This window comes from Schistocerca americana, chromosome 4, assembly GCF_021461395.2.
Source record: "Schistocerca americana isolate TAMUIC-IGC-003095 chromosome 4, iqSchAmer2.1, whole genome shotgun sequence".
Classification (NCBI taxonomy): Eukaryota; Metazoa; Arthropoda; class Insecta; order Orthoptera; family Acrididae; genus Schistocerca; species Schistocerca americana.
Genome location: NC_060122.1, coordinates 182,090,410 through 182,109,962, shown reverse-complemented (window position 1 = coordinate 182,109,962; position 19,553 = coordinate 182,090,410). Strand labels below are relative to the sequence as shown.

At 45.2% G+C, this 19,553-nt stretch overlaps 1 protein-coding gene across 4 annotated transcripts in view; it reads right to left on the bottom strand.

Moving 5' to 3' along the window:
• Positions 1 to 19,553, bottom strand: part of LOC124612253 — a 215,210-nt gene that overhangs the window by 126,495 nt on the left and 69,162 nt on the right. For all 4 annotated transcript variants that reach the window (XM_047140333.1, XM_047140334.1, XM_047140335.1 and 1 more), the window contains exons 10-11: positions 5,857 to 6,120; positions 4,205 to 4,368 (exon numbers count right to left, since the gene is read on the bottom strand). In XM_047140333.1, the coding sequence (XP_046996289.1) occupies positions 4,205 to 4,368; positions 5,857 to 6,120 (428 nt within the window). The remainder of the gene's footprint in view (positions 1 to 4,204; positions 4,369 to 5,856; positions 6,121 to 19,553) is intronic.

Here is a 19,553-nt window from a genome sequence, read left to right as displayed (position 1 = left end):
TGAAATATACGATATGTACTCTAAGACAAGGATTTTTTTCCCCAAATTTGTCATTCAGAAAATATGGGATAGTCTTATATTCGCAGATTAAAATAATTGCTACTGAGGTCAACATTTTTACATTGTCTAATAGATTAATAGACGGACTGTCTTACATTTACAGATGAAGTGTTCTGAAGGGCAGGGCTTAGCAAACAATGCTTTCATTTGAAGGGTCTTGAGATTTCCTTGATATGCCGAGGCAGTCAATACAGTATCAATCTTTCTCGAACAATCATATAACATTTAACTGGGCATGTCAATGCAAGGGATATGCAAGAAACCGAACTAGCCACTACAACAGTCTAATGCCCTGCTTAAACACTGACAAGGAAATAGCATTAATTCTGTCAACTTATAAACTTTTGTTGTGTTTGAACAGATTTGCAATAAAAATTTCTCGTAAATTTAGATGTAGCTGTATGGATACCGTATGCACACATTTATGCAGCTTTTAAGTAAAGGTAACATTCATCATCTTTTTCAAAAAACTTTACTTGATTCTGAACCCAATTCAGTACTCTGCTTGTTTATGAGAAACTGTAGTGATTTGCGAAGTGGTATGTAAGTGAGAAATTCAATCACTGCGTGTGATTGTGTTTGAGGTTTACGGGCGCTAAACAGCGTGGGCATCAGCGCCCAAACGCATAAAAACAGGAACACATGCAGTGAAGGGACTAAGACGAACAGCGAACAAGGAGAACGACTAAAAGACACAGACCTGACGCAGGTCCAAATCCTCACATACAGAGGCAAAACAAGAGGAGAAGGAACACACTAAAAAGGAAGGGAAACAAGGAAAAGAGAACAGAAACCGAAGGGAAACAAGGAGGTAATCGTGACTGGCTGACCTCTTACCTAAATCCTGGGTGAGCCAGTCACCCAGCAGCACATTAAAACCCTCTCCCTAAAATCCGAGGCAACAAATTGGACAGGACACAAAACCGTAAGACCTTAACTACAGTCATTGCGTCATCTTGTAAAATAGAGGGCAAATCCGGTGGCAAAGAAACCACCGCCCTCTGGTCAGAGAATAAAAGACAGTCAAGTAAAATGTGGCGGACAGTAATCTGGACGCCACAAGCACTGCAGATTGGGGGGTCCTCCCGCCGGAGTAAAAAACCATGCGTTAAGGGACTGTGCCCGATGCGGAGGCGAGTGAGGAGAACCTCATCCCGCCTGCATGACTGGTAGGACGTACGCCATGGCCGCGTGGTGGCCTTGACCAGACGCAGCTTATTTTCACCGACTGCCAGCCACTCCTCTTCCCACTGACGCAGAACGCGAAAACGCAGGAGGGAGGTAACAGCATGGAGGGGGACCGCACATGCAACAACATGAGGAAGGGAACATGCATCTTTGGCAGCCACATCCGCCAGTTCGTTTCCCCTAATACCCACGTGCCCCGGCACCCAACAGAAGGAAACCACCTTCCCCTGCCGTTGCAGGTGGAGTAGGGCATCATGGATGTTCTGGACGACCGTATCCGCTGGGTACAAGTGTTGCATGGTCTGAAGGGCACTCAGGGAGTCAGAACAGATGAGGAACTTAAGACTGGGAACACATCTCATCTGCTCCAATGCCCGCAAGATCGCAAACAATTCGGCATCAAAGATGGTAAACGCCGCAGGAAGCCGTAACTTGACGACTCGATCAGGGAAAACAACAGCACAACCAACAGAGTCCCCCTATTTAGAGCCATCCGTAAATACTGGTACATGGTCGGTTGGTTGGTTTGGGGGAAGAGACCAAACAGCGAGGTCATCGGTCTCATCGGATTAGGGAAGGATGGAGAAGGAAGTCAGCTGTGCCCTTTCAAAGGAACCATCCCAGCATTTGCCTGGAGTGATTTAGGGAAATCACGGAAAACCTAAATCAGGATGGCCGGACGCGGGATTGAACCATCGTCCTCCCGAATGCGAGTCCAGTGTGCTAGCCACTGCGCCACCTTGCTCGGTACATGGTCGGGATGCTGGTTTAAAATATCATAAAATAAGGACGTATAAACAAACACAGGAGTGCAGCTCCTCCGGTACTCCGACAAGTCTAAAAGGACGCTGGGCCTCTGGAGCAACCAGGGAGGCAGGCGAGTAAAACCTTGTCGTCGGGGGGCCATACGCTCCACACCAAGGGACTCGAGCAAATGCTTGGCACGAATCCCAAATGGTCTCGTTGCCCTGGGACGACTGGAAAAAGAAACGTTCCATAGGCAGTCGGGCAACGGTAGGGTACGCAGGGGAGGTAGGACAGGCAAGGAATTGACACACCCGTCGCACCATGAGAAGTTTCCGCCGGATGGCGAGCGGCGGTTCCCCTACCTCAGCACACAGGCTGGGGATGGGACTGGTACGGAAGGCACCAGTGGCCAGCCTGATACCCTCGTGGTGTACTGCGTCAAGAATCTTCAGATACGAAGGCCTTGCTGACCCATACACGGTGCAACCATAGTCAAGACGCGATCGGACGAAAGCCCTATACAACTGCAGCAGACGCGCCCGATCTGCTCCCCAGGACCGATGGCTCAGACACTTCAAAATATTCAGTGCCTTCAGGGCCCGCACCTTGAGGTCTTTAAGGTGAGGCAACCACGACTACTTGGAATCAAAAGTGAGGCCCAGGAACCGCACAGTGTCGTTAAAAGGAAGAATGGTGTCCCTCAGACGCAATTCAGGGGAGGTAAAAAGACATCGAGAACGATGAAAATGAACACACACACAAATTCAATCACTGTTTACGTATTAGACTACTGGGAAAAACATCACCAGCTTTTAATCATATTTAGAACAATATGGTGACTTCAAGATGAAACAAGAAAGAAAATTAATCCAGAACCAAATGTCTAATAGGTGAAATAAATTAAATTACACAGACTGCAACTGTTATTGCAAGAATAAATTACAGCGGAAAGACCTATTGTGGAGATAAGCACCAACAGACGTCACTACACCGCAGGATGAGCACCAGTTCAAGAATGGCACTGAATCTTGATTGCCATCTTTTACTTGTATATTAGTTTCTATTGTTACACACGACATTGCACCCTAGAAGATATTGCTGTCCACATCTCACTATCGCTCAAGCACAGCAGTATGGTAGGGTTGGAGGAGGAACTGCTGTGACTGCAGTGAGGAGAGTGGTTAGCGGGCAGCGAATTTCATTATTCCATAAACCATATGAATCTGTTCTGCGTGCTTTGGCTTTTTATGAACATCTGCCATTTTTGAACTGCAGTTTGCCTGAATCCATTTGTATTCGGAATCAAACTGACTTTCAAATTGGACAACTACTCAACAATAGCATACATTTCAGCAGGAATGGCTAAAAGTCTAGATTGGGGCCAGTAGTGTGTTCGCGTATTTCGTGTAGCCATGTTGTCGACACACGATAGGGGGTTTGTCAGCTGCCAGTTCTACAAAGCAAATGAGAGAGCAGCGAGCAGAAAATATAGCCAGAAGCAAGAGACACTAACATTATCACACTTGTGTACACAAGAAATCAGCTGTGTGTTCAGAAAAAAAACAGTTGTGTTCTCTGGCTCTACCATAACCACAACCTCCGAAATCACAACATATTCAGATGAAATAGCAAAATATTTGTGACAACAAAGATGAAAAGTTCTTAGCGGGCCTGTTAGGATGATGGCGATGATTCAAAATAGTGATACACAAGATGAAACTTTAAACAAAAAAGCAGTGAAGATAAAAATTAATGTAAGCAATATCATTTTGTTTATTTTATTTCTTTTTGTAACATCAAAATAATGTAGACAATTGCATAAGTTTAGAATAGGTGTAACATTAACTTAGACAGATGCCTTACTTCACTAATTCTGATTAGAAAGCCTGTGCTCCTACATTGTGCCAATTGAACAGTTTGTGTGTGTGTGTGTGTGTGTGTGTGTGTGTGTGTGTGTGTGTGTGTGTGTGTGAGGGCGCGCGGGCGCGCGCCCACACACGCACGTTCTATCAATGACTCGACACTCCTGCTATTCATAAGGAGTCTCCTTTACTGCTAAACAACTTTAAAGATTTTCTGTCGGTGGCTTCTGTAATCTCTGCATACAAACAGCGACCTTGAATCCTTTCTCACAATATCGATGGAGAAACACTACTGCTCAGCTAAAAATAATGGTTCATGATTCATATGAAATGGTAGAAAAACTTACCAAATGCCTTCATATGATGCAACACAAAGTTTCCCTACTTCTGGAGTACAGGGATCCGTGTTGCCCTCACTCTGTAGAAACTGAAGTAGTTGTATAATTTTTTCCTCATTTTCAGCTTTGTGTACCATATATTGCCTACTATCAATTTTCAAAACAATCTTGACCTGTAAGAAACCAAACAAAAGCAATGAACTATTCCAACCTGCAAAATAAGACAGCACGGAACATTTAAATGAGCTGAATTGATCAATCCTGTGTAAGACAAAAATATTTGTGAAGACCTTTAACAGCTGGCAAAAGCACACACCAATCTTTTTTGGTTCCTTCCACAGGCAAACTGACTTATAAACTATTAACTCCAAAATTTTATACTTAAATGCTATTTTTATTTTATTTTTTTAAGCTAAAATATCAACCCCCAACTTATTGAAACAATTGATTGCAATATCTACATCACAAGGCAAAGATAATGGAACTGAAGCAACAGTGTGGTAGAACTGCTACTTTAATTTACATCACAGAAAGCATGGAGATGAAATAGAAGCAATCCAGCAAAGGAATAACGGAACCTCTATGGAAGAACGCCAATAAATTCTCTATCTTCCTCTTGGTCATGTTATTTGAGTAAGTGTTAGACAGGAAGGTTGAAAAAAAGATTATGGATTAACATCTTGTTGACAATAAGGTCATTGAAGATTCAGACAGTGTCCAATCAATCCATCAGACATCACATAGATCCCATCAAGGAGAACCTTGAGGTATGCATGAACAAAAGACAAGTAAATTGTACAAATTTAATATTTGTGCTTGGCATTCTGCTCAACAATTTATGGAAATCACAGAAAATGAAAACCTAGATAACTGGACAGGGACTTGAACCCCACTCCAATGCAAGACCAGTATTACCTCTGCACCATCTCACTCTGTAGAAAACAGGCACTAATATATCAACAAAAATAATCAATTTTTGACATGAAAGTAACTAGATAGATAAAATCTACTCATCAAGTGTCAACAGGAGAAAATATATATATACATGATCATCCATCAGTAAACACAACAAATAGTAGTGTAATGTATGCAAAGCATTTTGCAAGTAGTTTTTTTCCTAGATCAGAAATGTTCTACACTACTCTGTGGCCCATAAGTAAATTTAAATGTGGAAAAGCTAATGAACTGTCTTCAAAATTTCCAGAATTGCGTAAATGTGTGCACAAAGGAAAAACAAACATATTGGCACTAACAAAGAGTAAGTTTCTCACTTTTTGTTTGTCTCTCAACTTGTGGTTGTTGGCTCTCATTTTGAAAATACACATTAACTTCTCCTGATTTCAATATGACGTACAATTCACAATAGCTGCCACTGCAGCGAACAGATGACACAGAAGAAAGATAAATGGACACTCCTCACACAAGCTCTCTCTAAACTAATGTTAACTACAAAAAAAAATAAAAAAAAATAAAAAAAAAAATAAGGCTGATAAAATCATTATTTCAACATATTATTCTGCCTGTAGCAGAATTGCTTGTGAGATTGTACAACAAAATGAATTGCATGCTAGGGTCATTTATTGTACTTTTCCAAGTGTTTCACATTTGATAGAATAGGAAATAAAAAAAGTTAACTGATACAGTTTGTGAGACAGGCTTACCTTTGTGTAACAATCTGACTTAATCTCTTCTTTTCCCAAACCATGACCTGTTTTACTATCTGGGCTACCTTCACCTGATACAGCACAACTGTCAGGAAACCTACTAGTACATCCAATGTTGAGCTGCTCGCTAACAGATTTAGCAAGATTTTCGTCTGTAAATTTAGACTGCTGTTCTTCTGTCGATTTCAGTTGCTGCTCATCTGAGGATTTATGCTGCTGATGAACTAATGGCTTCTTTTCAATGGGTTTTGTTGGTGGTTTCTGCAAATAAAATTTGACCTTACAAACATTACACTAACACACTGCATTATTTCGCAACTCTAACACTTCAGCACCAACCATCAATTTTTCAGTTCAAATTGAGTGATCCTGCATACAAATCAGAACAGTATATCGAATTTTGGCACTAGTCTAGTCTGGCCACAATGTGGACTGAGCACAGACACAGGTTTCGACCTATCTCACTCTCCCATATCTAAGTGCTCTGATTGGACAGGAAGCACGGGAAGTTCAAGTAGGTGGATTGAGCTGACTGCCTTCGGTTTTCCCCTGAATTTTGATGCACATAGATTACCAGAAATTATTCATTTTTTTGTGTAAGGACTAGAAGTGCAAAGAAGAAACATTTAACATCTACTGCTATCTTTTTAATGTATGGGAATAAAACATGAAAATTTATAACTGTGACTTACGTATAAAACTGGCTTTTTGTTTAGTAGGCTATAAGCAGATTTTGTTTTCTAAGATGTAAACTGGTAAGGAAAAGTTTGAATGTCATGATATAATTTAAGTAACAGGAATATTTAGTTCTGAAAGAATGCAGTAAATATAAATTAAGAACAAATTAAATAAATATTTTTCTATAAAATGAGGGAAAATTACTCTCCACTAATAATTACAGACAACTTTGGTTAATAATATTACAGACTACAGCCAATAGTATTACAGATTACATTTTATTCACATTAAACTTGCAGTGACAAATTATCATCATCATTTCAACACAGAGAAAAGCACTTTTGGCTTCTCTGCTTTTTAAAACACCTGCTACACACCTGACCATTTTGCCATAAAAATGTAAACCTGTCCTCATCCTGAAGGCACGGTCCTATTGCCTCTGTAACTGACTTAATCAGTTTAATGTGGACTCTGCACCACACTGCAACTCGACATTTTCACATTTATGTACCACGGCAAGAGGTGACAGAAGCAATTTTAGTCACAGAAAGGAAGACCCCCCCCCCCCCCATGACCAATTTGGGAATCTAACACCAGATCTTATGGATCTGAGTCCGACACTTGAGCACTGAGCCACACCTACCTCAATATATTATGTTGTTACAAAAAACAACAGTATTCTCAGAGAATGTGGCACAAGTGTACCATGACACACACTTTGAAAGTCTTCATTCTTTTTCATCTAAGGAGGGCGATCACTTTTATTTATTGATAAACATACATGGCACACCAATTGGCAACTCCGCAGGTGCTGGCAAACCATGCTCTGGTCAAATGACTGCTCCAGCTTGTCTCCTACAGAAGCACCAGTGGTAACCAAGTCGAGTGCACTACTCTAACTCCAACTTACTCACCGGTTAACTGAATTTGCTTGCCAGTTCTACAATAGATACGTTTTACAGTCACTAAATCCCTTGCTTTACGGCCTTTATCAGGATGGAATCTGTGCAAACGAGGTACCTGAAGGATCATGGACAAAACATTTTGATTTAAGAATTCTGTAACTACAAATCACTTACAGCACTACAGCTACACATGACTTTCATTATTTATGAACAGGTTGTAGTAAGTAAGAAGGAAGAGGTGACTGCCACGTAAGAATTCTGGAGTTTCTCTCAGAGAAAAGGTTTCCACCATTTCCATCCAGCACTTGTGTTTCAGAAGTTAACACACTTTGGTGATTTTTTTTCTATAAACCAAGATACATAAATCCCATTGGGAGATATAGCGGCAGTGCGGAGGACGTTTCAGGAGTTCTTGGTTCTGTGCAGTTTGGTCTTGGATGGAGTATGCCATCCCTTTCAAGGATTTACCCATTGGCATCCAGAAGTGAGTGATGCCAGGGCAGCAGCAAGAGGGAGCACGTGCCCCCTCCTGGAATCTATAAGGCTCATTACAAAATTCTCACATATTTATAATAATAACTGCCTGCGACACTACTAAACTGCAAATCTAACATTACGAAATGTGACAGAAAATACTCTGACTTTATTAATCACTAAATTGTACCAATTCCTTGACACAGCACAGAATTCTGTGTTATTCTACAGTCAATGTTCATAACAGAACAATGCCGAAATACTTTCTGATCATTTTTGTATCACTTCTTTGGAAAGTGCTCACCGAGCAGTATAAGGGAACCATTCCAACAACCTGGTGCGCAGATTCACTACCACAATGTGAACATGGCAGCAGTATACATGTCCGTCTTCTATCCTAGTTCCAACATGGATGGCCCCACATATTGCTGTGCAATAGAATCACAGCAGTAGACCAATGTGCGTTGGTGAAAGAAGAACATTCATGAAGATTTGCTGATTATTAAAGCACAGATTTCTAAGCAAAATGCATAATTTTTTCTACATTTTTAGGGATGAGTAGGAAGGTTACTTCCTAAGACAGACCTAGACAAGCAGTTTTAACTGTTTGTTTGTGCTAATTTTTGATTATTCTCCAAGGAAATGTTTTGCTTACTTATTTTATCATTTTTTAATGAAAACAACGTATTTACTGAAAACTTTGATTTTGAGAGCCCATATTTCAGTCCTAGCCCTTATTTTTCAGTAAGTGGTTCTCTTTTTTATCAGCTTATAAAAATTAACTTCAGTCAAATGCATAAGAAAGCAATGCTAAGATACATCCAGGATATTGTGAAATAATACTGCAAGGAGAAAAACTTGCTGTGAATGGTCAGATAAGTCATCACTTAATCAGTCCATTATTGCATCATAATAATGTCACTGGCATGAGCAGTAAATCCCCGAGTTCCTAGCTACAGTGCATTGCGCAACTCTCAATGATTTAAATGTGCACAATTTCTTGCTGTTATAATTATATAATGTCACCCACAAAAACTTCAAGCAGCATTCTTAAGCAAATCCTTAAATAAGTTTGCAAGAAATATTTTCAGTGAAGATGGCAATATCTTATTTTGTTTGGTGTTTGAAAAGAGTGATTCTCCATAGAAAAAATATGACATTGTGCAGTGCATTAAAATCACATGGCATAACATGAGGTTTCATTAAAAATATAAGTTAAAAAACATCTGATTGAAAATAATATTGGCAATAAATTGAGTTTTAGTGATACATTTTTCAAATGTGCTTAGCATTATTGGGTTCCAACACACTGTTGTGGAGATTGAATAATGTACAGCTTCGTATAATTTTAGAAAAACAAAAGGATACCGGACAATCTACATTGTGCAAAATCTATATGCCACAGTGTTTTCAAGAAATAATTTGTAATATTCAGAATACAATGAAGCACAAAAACATTTTATGGACTATAGGACACACTTTTTCCTTCGAAAAACTGCCTCCAAAATTCAGGTGTGTCTTAAACTCTAAATTAATACAACAATTTCCAGCGTTTGATTTAAAATTCCCACCTGTCTTAAAAATGGCCATATATTCGATGCTGCGAGAAACCTGTCTGTCTCTGGCAACATTCAACTCAGCTGGCAGCAGCAGCAGCGCACCAATGAAACGAACACGAGTTGCGGGAATTCACAAGCTTAGCTTGCTAACACTATCTCCCTCCCCCCCCCCCCCCCCCCAATCAGAAACCTAGAACACTGTCTAGCCCATGATGCATCATTGCAGCCTACAGTGACAGTGAACTTAAACTGAAATCGATTTGTATTATAGGTAATAGTACAATAGAATGAGATTTTCACTCTGCAGCGGAGTGTGCGCTGATATGAAACTTCCTGGCAGATTAAAACTGTGTGCCCGACCGAGACTCGAACTCGGGACCTTTGCCTTTCGCGGGCAAGTGCTCTACCATCTGAGCTACCGAAGCACGACTCACGCCCGGTACTCACAGCTTTACTTCTGCCAGTATCTCGTCTCCTACCTTCCAAACTTTACAGAAGCTCTTCTGCGAACCAAGCAGAACTAGCACTCCTGAAAGAAAGGATATAGCGGAGACATGGCTTAGCCACAGCCTGGGGGATGTTTCCAGAATGAGACAAGAACAGGACAGAGGAACACCAGACAGAAAGAAACAGAAGAAAGGAGGATGGCCGGAGACTGGTTGACTGACCATGAGAAAAAAAGGGAAAGAGTCAACCATCTGACGGCACACCAGAACAGCAACAGACACAAGGACAAAAGACACAAAAGGGAAAGGCGCAGGACTTCCCTAAATCGAACCATAAAAACGACTACTACGGATAAAATGTAAAACAGTGTCAGCCATGGAGGCATCGTCGGATAAAACCAAAGCCAAAGTGCCCGGGAGATTAAAAGATTGCCGGAGTGTGCGCAGTCGAGGACACTCCAGCAAAATGTGGCCGACCGTCAGCCGGGACCCACACCGACACAAGGGGGGATCCTCCTGACGCAACAGATGGCCGTGTGTCAGGTATGTATGGCCGATGCGCAGCCAACACAGGACTACCGAGTCCCTGCGAGAAGCCCGCAGGGAGGAACGCCACACATCGGTCGTCGCCTTGACAGCCCGCAGTTTATTCGGGGCTGTCATGCCACGCCACTCAGCAGCCCACATCCCAATCAGCTGACGGCGCAACACCATCTGCTGGTCGCGAGCCGTAAGGCCGACCTCCAAAGCCGGGGCGTCGATCGCCCCTTTGGCCAGCCTGTCTACACGTTCGTTCCGTGGGATGCCAACATGACCGGGCGTCCAAACCACGACCACCGAACGACCAGAACGGGCAATGGCGGAAACAGTCTCCTGAATGGAGGACACCAGAAGAGAGGAGGGATAGCAGCGGTCGATGGCCTGAAGGCTGCTCAGGGAGTCACTGCAGATCACGACGGACCTACCTGAGCAGAAACGCATATGCTCAAGAGCGCGCAAGATGGCCACCAGCTCTGCAGTAAAAATACTGCAGCCAGCCGGCAAGGAGCGTTGCTCAACATGGGCAGCATGAGCAAAAGCGTAGGCAGTGCGACCATCAACCAGGGAACCATCCGTGTAGACAGGCTCACAGCCCGGAAATGATTCGAGGAGCGCAAGAAAACGGCGACGGAGGGCCACAGGCGGAACCGAGTCCTTAGGTCCCTGTGCCAAATCCAGACGGACGGACGGCCGGGACAAACACCAGGGAGGCGTAGGTGTACGGACCCGGAAGGGAGGCAGAAGAGGGAATGACCCCAGTTCTGACAGCAGGGACTGGACACGGATAGCTACGGAAAGCCCAGACCTAGGTCGCCGTTCGGGCAGATGGAGGACCATGGCAGGGAAAAGCAGGCGACGATTGGGATGGCCTGGCGAGCAATGGACGTGGACAGCATAGTCGGCGAGCAGACGATGGCGGCGAATCCGCAGCGGGGGAACCCCGGCCTCCACCAGCAGACTATCCACGGGACTAGTGCGAAAAGCGCCAGTTGCAAGCCGAACCCCACAGTGGTGTATGGGGTCTAACAACTTCAACACTGAGGGTGACGCAGACCCATAGGCCAGGCTCCCAAAATCAAGCCGGGACTGCACAAGGGCTCTGTACAATCGCAGCAGCGTGCAGCGATCTGCACCCCAAGACGTGTGGCTAAGGCAGCGGAGGGCGTTGAGGTGCCGCCAGCATTTTTGCTTTAGCTGAGTAACGTGAGGAACCCATGTGAGCCGGGCATCAAACACAAGTCCCAAGAAGCGGCAAGTGTCCACCACTGCAAGCAGGTGGCCGTCGAGGTAAAGTGCAGGATGAGGGTGGACCGTCCGACGCCTGCAGAAGTGCATTACTCGAGTCTTGGCAGCAGAGAACTGAAAACCATGAGTCAGAGCCCATGATGCTGCCTTGCGAACGGCGACTTGCAACCTGCGTTCAGCGACTCCCGTAGTCGTGGAGCTAAATGAGATGCAGAAGTCGTCGGCATACAAAGAAGGAGACACCGACGACCCCACTGCTGCAGCCAGACCATTAATGGCCACTAAAAATAAGGAGACGCTCAACACCGAGCCCTGCGGGACCCATTTTCCTGTATATAAGAGGAACTAGAGGTGGCACCGACTAGCACCCGGAAAGAGCGGCGCAATAAAAAGCTTTGAAGAAAAGCCGGGAGCCGACCACGAAGACCCCACCCATGCAACGTGGCGAGGATGTGATGCCTCCATGTGGTGTCATACGCCTTCCGCAGATCGAAAAATACAGCTACGAGATGCTGACGTCGGGCAAAGGCCGTACGGACAGCAGATTCCAGCCGCACCAAATTGTCCACTGCAGACCGGCCCCGACGGAAGCCACCCTGGGATGGAGCGAGGAGACCGCGCGACTCAAGGACCCAACACAAACGCCGCCCCACCATACGTTCGAGCAATTTGCACAAAACGTTGGTGAGGGTAATGGGACGATAGCTGTCCACCGCCAGTGGGTCCGCACCGGGCTTCAAGATGGGGACAATAAGACCCTCTCGCCATTGCGACGGGAACACGCCTTCGCTCCAAATGCGATTAAATATCGCGAGAATGTGTCTCTGGCAGTCCCTGGAGAGATGCTTCAGCATCTGCGCGTGGATGCAGTCTGGGCCTGGCGCTGTATCAGGGCAGTCGGCGAGGGCAGCGAGGAATTCCCTCTCGCTGAAAGGAGCATTGTATTTTGCAGAATGACGCGTGTGGAATGAGAACGGCGTCCGCTCGGCTCGCTCCTTTAGAGAGCGAAAGGCGGGGGGATAGGATGCAGTCGCAGAGCTCTGAGCAAAGTGCGCGGCTAGCCGTTCAGCAATGGCGGCAGCATCCGTGCAGACAGCGCCGTCCAAGGAGAGCCCAGGAACACCCGTAGGGGTCTGGGATCCATAAATCCGCCGGATCTGGGACCACACGAGCGAGGAGGAGACACGGGAGCCCAGGGAGGAGACGTACCTCTCCCAGCACTCCTGCTTACGCCGTGCAATAAGACGACGGGCGAAGGCACGGAGCCTCTTAAAGGCGATGAGGGTCTCCAGAGACGGGTGCCGCCTATGACGCTGGAGAGCCCGCCTACGGTCGCGAATAGCCTCAGCAATCTCCGGCGACCACCAGGGGACAGCCTTCCGCCGAGGGAGGCCAGAGGAACGGGGGATGGCAGCCTCGGCCGCTGAAATGATGGACGTGGTGAAAACACGGACCACCTCGTCAATGTCACCCTGTGGGGGAGACGCAATGGTGACAGCGGAAGTAAAAGCTGGCCAGTCAGCCCTGTGGAGTGCCCAGCGGGGCAAGCGCCCAGAAGAATGACACTGGGGCAGTGACAAATAGATGGGAAAATGGTCACTACCACACAGGTCAGGATGCACTCTCCAGTGGAGGGATGGGACGCGTCCAGGGCTGCAAATAGAGAGATCGATGGCCGAGAACGAGCCATGGGCCACACTGAAATGCGTGGGAGCACCGGTGTTCAAGAGGCTAAGGTCGAGCTGAGCCAACACATGCTCCACGGCCCGACCGCGATCATCGGAGACAGTCCCACCCCATAGAGGGTTGTGGTCATTGAAATCGCCCAGCAGCAAAAAAGGTGGCGGCAGTTGGGCTATCAGAGCAGCCAGGACATGCTGCGCGACAGCACCATCAAGTGGAAGGTAAATACTGCAGACGGTGATAGCCTGTGGCGTCCACACCCGAACAGCGACAGCCTCTAAAGCTGTTTGTAGAGGTACAAACTCGCTGTGAAGAGAGTTAAGGACATATATGCAGACGCCACCAGACACCCTTTCATAAGCTGCCCGGGTCTTAAAATAACCCCGATAGCCACGGAGGGTGGGGGTCCGCATTGCTGGAAACCAAGTTTCCTGCAGAGCAATGCAAAGGAAAGGATGACGGCTGAGAAGTTGGCGGAGCTCAGCGAGATGGTGGAAAAAACCGCTGCAGTTCCACTGGAGGATGGTATTAGCCATGGATGGGAAAGGCGTGAAGGGATTGGGGAGGCAGATTACGCCTCCGGGGCCCCTGCTGCTACTGAGTCACCACCTGGACAACAGCCATCTACTGCATCCAAGGGACTGGCGAGATCCATGTCCTCAGCGGACGCCAGAATCTCCACCTCATCCTCAGACGCAGAGCTTGTAGGAAGCGGTGGAATGGGTGCCACCGCAATGTCGGTAGCCTTGGGGAGTTTCTTCTTCTTCTGCTTCTCGCGCTGCGCCTTGGGTGGTTCAGGCTGGGAGGGCGTCACCGGGTCAGTCTCAGGGACAGACGATGACCGTGTGTCCCGACGACCAGGGACTGGCGGTTGTTTGAGCCACTTGCGGCCGTCGGCTTTGGAACCGGTCGGAACGTGCGAAGGGAGGTCCCCAAGGGACCCCTTCCTTACGAGAGTAGCCGAAGAAGTCTTACGCTTCTCCGGCTGGGAAGGGGGGACTGATGTCCCCGATGGTTGGGGGGGTGTTGCTCCTGAAGTAGATGGAGCAGGAGCAACAGGAGGTTTAGTGCCCCCCACCAGCAAGGGGGCAGGTGTGGGACTTCGACTCTGAGAGCTGACTGGAGCGGATGGAATTGTAGAAGGAGTGACAGTTGCGGCATAAGAAGCTGTCATGCGCACTGGATGAAGCCGATCATATTTCCGCTTCGCCTCAGTGTACATCAGGCGGTCGAGAGTCTTTATTCCCATGATCTTCCGCTCCTTCTGCAGAATCGGACAGTCTGGCGAGCAAGGCGGATGGTGCGCACCACAGTTCACACAGATTGGAGGCGGCGCACAGGGATGATCAGGATGGGAAGGTCGACCGCAATCGCGACAGACGAGGTCGGAAGCACAGCGTGAAGACATGTGGCCGAACTTCCAACACTTGAAGCACCGCATCGGGGGAGGGATATACGGCTTGACATCACAACGGTACACCATCACCTTGACCTTCTCAGGTAACGTGTCACCCTCGAAGGCCAAGATGAAGGCACCGGTGGCAACTTGACGATCCCTCAGACCCCGGTGGACGCGCCGGACGAAATGGACACCACGGCGCTCCAAGTTGGCGCGCAGCTCGTCGTCGGACTGTAAAAGGAGATCCCTGTGAAAGATAATGCCCTGGACCATGTTCAGACTTTTATGGGGCGTGATAGTGACGGAGACATCCCCCAGCTTAGTACAAGCGAGCAAGGCCAGCAACTGGGCGGAGGATGCCGTTTTTATCAACACCGATCCGGACCGCATCTTGGACAAGCCCTCCACCTCCCCAAACTTGTCCTCTAAATGCTCTACAAAGAACTGAGGCTTCACAGATAGAAAAGATTCCCCATCACCTCTGGTACAGACAAGATATCTGGGCGAATACGTCTCACTGTCACGCAATGCCTGTCGTTCCTCCCAAGGTGTGGCGAGGGAGGGGAACGATTTGGGGTCATAAACGTTACCTTTAAAATGGGCTCTCGAACGCTTAGAGACTGCTGACGGCTGGCCGCCAGCGATAGATGATGTACCACGCTTCATTGCGGGTCATCCGCCCTGATGCCACCTACTCCGACCAAGGGCCCTCCCCACGGGCGCCACCCAGCCACCCAGCCACAGCAAAGGCCACCTGGCAGGATGGCCATTGCCGGGAGTCCCGATGCCCCAGGGCGATGGGCATCTACTCCTTGGCATACGTGGGGAGTTAACGGCGCAGGCATCAGTAGAGCGATCCCTGTGTTGTCAGGGGGCTACAACCAAGAGGGTACATGGCGGCCCCACCACAATGGACTGGCTACCGTGCTGGATCTTAGGTGCAAAAATGGCCAAGGTCGTCGTCGCAGTTGAAAGAAACACTGCAGAGTGCAGCGTGGTAATCGCCCAAGAGATCGAAAACGAGCGGGACACCATTGCAACGACGAGAAAGACGGCTAAAGGTCTAATTGCACGACGGATACAGTGCACCATGTAAGGCGCCCTTCCCCAATTGGCTCGCTCTTCGGAATAATTTAGAAAGATGGAGGTCAAACCCGAGAGGGGACCATCACATAAGGCCGAAACGTTTGAGACTCCTTTTAGTCGCCTCTTACGACAGGCAGGAATACCGCGGGCCTATTCTTACCCCCGAACCCGCAGGGGGGAATAGAGAGACGAGAACAGATAAGTAACAAGTTACTGAAAAGTGTTGGACAGCTGTAACTGCATTTTTCTTACAAACAGTTACATTAACATTCTGCAAGCATGAAGCAATAACTCATCTTTTATAGAAAGATATAAACAATGTATACATGAATTTCAACAGAAAAGTAATGGCAATGGCATACCATGAATATTACATTGCAAGTGGTTGACCGGCAGGGATGGGAGGATCTGTTTCATCTTTAATAAAGAACTCAGATTCTAAGTGACGCGGACTGATAACATAATAGCAAGAACACACAAGAGAATTTAACTGATAATTTCATTGAATCCTTCACGAGACAAATGTAAGAATTGTATTTACATCACAGGATCTGCCACCTTTACTGACAACTCATGCAGGATAGATTACGTGTGAGATTAATGTAGAGAACAAACCAACAGGAAACATTTGACAGTGCAAGTCAAGCAGTTTATTCAAAGTTATCATGATAAAGCCTACAGATCAACAACTTCGTTAATCTGGAAAAAGAGAGAAAAATTATTTGAGGAAACTCACAAGGTATTAAGCTGAAACCTATAAAAGATGCTCTATCAAATGGAACTACACAGAAAAGGATAAGGACATATCATCAAATAAATTGTTAGAAACAGCAAAAATCTGAAAGCATGAGAAGTTGCACGTAACAGGGAACTACACTTGTCAAGTCAAAAGACAGGAGAATGATATACTGAAAACAAAAGCCAGCCTGGCCAAGGCAAAATTTTAACAGTGAAAAAGGCAAGAAGCAGCAAAGTGTGAAAATGAGGCAGTAAGGAAAGACAATAAAACTACAACTGCTATGAAATGAGGTTGTGCACCTGCCAGTTAGACAGCTTAAGGAGCTAACATAAGCTGTAAAATTAAACACACATGAGAAAACTGGCCCCACTGAAATAATTCAATGTTAGTTATTAGTGAAGATTTTAGTTATCAGGTCAAACAGCAAAAACATACAAAATAACCACATTTTAATTACTGAACTGTTCAATTCTCCTTAAAATAAAAAACCATCTCCTTCCTCAGAGTACACACACACACACACACACACACACACACACACACACACACACACACACACACACACAAAAAGCTACAATCCCTCCTGTCTCTCTCAGCCAGCCTACAAAGGATATTGCTGAAAAAGACACTCATGCCACTATCCTACAACACAGCTCTAAGACTTTAGACCTATGCCTTGAAGGACTAATTGGCTACGTTTAATGTATGAAGAGGACGGCACAAATGGAACAACTTTGTTTGACACACAGTAGAACTTCACAAGAATATTAGAAATTCTTAACTGGTAGACTAAGATAGACATCAATTATCCCACAACAGCTTATTTAGAAAAATTTCGCTAAGTTTTATTACGAGGGGAATCTAGGAATGTGCTATTATCTCTGTTGTATCCCCAAAGACACCTTGAATAGAGGAGTAGACTAATTACAGAACACACAGACTCATTTACGCAGTTATTCTTCCTAATGTTCACTGGCAACCCTAACAAGTGGTATTGTGGGATGTATGCTCAGCCATGTTCTTCACAATGGTTTGCATAGTATATATGTAGGTGAAGATATTTTAAATAAATGGTCACAGATATTTCAATTTTTCTTTCATGACAAACCAGTTGTGTGTATTTGTGTACATCACCATCACATCACTCTTCTCTTCATTGCTCCAAACCTTGTCTGTTCAATCTATCTGCTTCTGAATATCTTTTCACTCAGCCTCCCTTTTATAAATACAGACACTCGCATGAAGTTCATTTTATCACCACCTAACATTTTGTTTAGTGCTCTTGAATCTCGTACATTAATACAATGAAGGAAGAGAGAAATTCTGTATTGGCTCAATTACAATGGCTTCCTTTAAAACTTTTATCATTTCTTCAGGTGTCACAACAGAAGTACAACACACACTAAATTCCCTTTTCTCTATCTTTTTTTGGTCCATACTTGTGTAGTATAGCCCTTATTTTATCTTTTATCACAGAATCTAATGTTTCATGATAAGGGATGTTACCAGAAGAACCTTAACATGTTTATTACAATTTTGCTCGACTAATCAATCCCAATGACCAGACAAGTTGTACAGCCACCCCTCTTGAATTCTGAATCTACACTGCTGCTCTGTTAAGTTGCACAAGTGATCTTATTCCCAGTTCTGTGATTCTAGGACACAGTTTGCTCAGTTTGCAATTTCTTACACAGGAACCTTTTGGAGTAGCCCCCTTCAATCTGTCAGAGTCCAGACCTGTGAGCAGTGCGATGCACACAGGATAAAAAAGTCAAATAACCACCTCTGAAGAAATCCAAAGACTTCAGCACAAAACATTCAGATAATTTAACACTATCCTGTCCGGTGACACCACAGTGGTGTCACGCGCGAAATAGCGGTCAACGGCCGGCGACACCAGAGTGCTGTCGCGAGAATAGTATCGCGCAGTGGCCGGCGACAGCACTTTAGTATCTTTTGCAATCTTTTGGTGTTTTGTATTGGTAACAATAAGTTAAACACGTCAACAAGTGTTTTGTTTTTTAAGTACTTGTGCCCCTTCATCATAACAGCTGAAAGAGATAATAGGATTATTTACAATGAATGCACGGACGTCTTGTCTGACGTTCCGGACGACTTGGTCGATTGGGAAGAAGACATTGGGTATCAAAAAAGTGAAACTGTAGTAGAATCGTAGGAAGATAGTGAAATGCGTCCAAGAAGAATTCTGAGATGCTATGGTTGCCAACTGATTCGGATGAATCAGACGAAGAAGACAATGTACAGTGGTCAGACTTTAATTTACCGAGGACCAATAATAAATTTGAAAGATCCCCGGGTCCAAACTTATTTTCCAAAGATACACAGAGGGTCGAGGATATCATAGAATTATATATTGGGAATGATCTATTTGAATATTTTAGCAACAAAACCAACAAATACCATAGTCAAAATTGCAATAGAAGGAAACTGGATTTAAAAAATGCCAAATTTGTCGACATTACGAGACCCAAACTTAGAAAATGGTTTGGGCTTGCTATACTTATGGGAATTGCAAAAAAAAAAGCAAGGATCGATGATTACTGTTCAACGAATCCGTTGATAGACACACTGATATTCCGCAAAATGTCGTCACGCAACCGATTCAGACAAATATTATCATTTTTACATTTTTCTGGCAGCAACAAGAAAACCAGATAATGCTGACCAGCTTGTCAAAGCGCAATTCGTAATTAATTATTTTTCCAAAAAGTTTAAAGAAACGTTTAATCCAAGTCAAAACATCTCAATTGATGAAGGAATGATGACGTAGCATGGACGCTTAAATTTTAAAGTTTACAATCTGTCGAAAATTACAAAATACGGCATACTCATTTGGATGCTGTGTGATTCGAGTATGGGTGTACATTTCCTCAATCAAGATATATTCTGGCACTGGACAGCCTTTAGCAAAAACAGTGA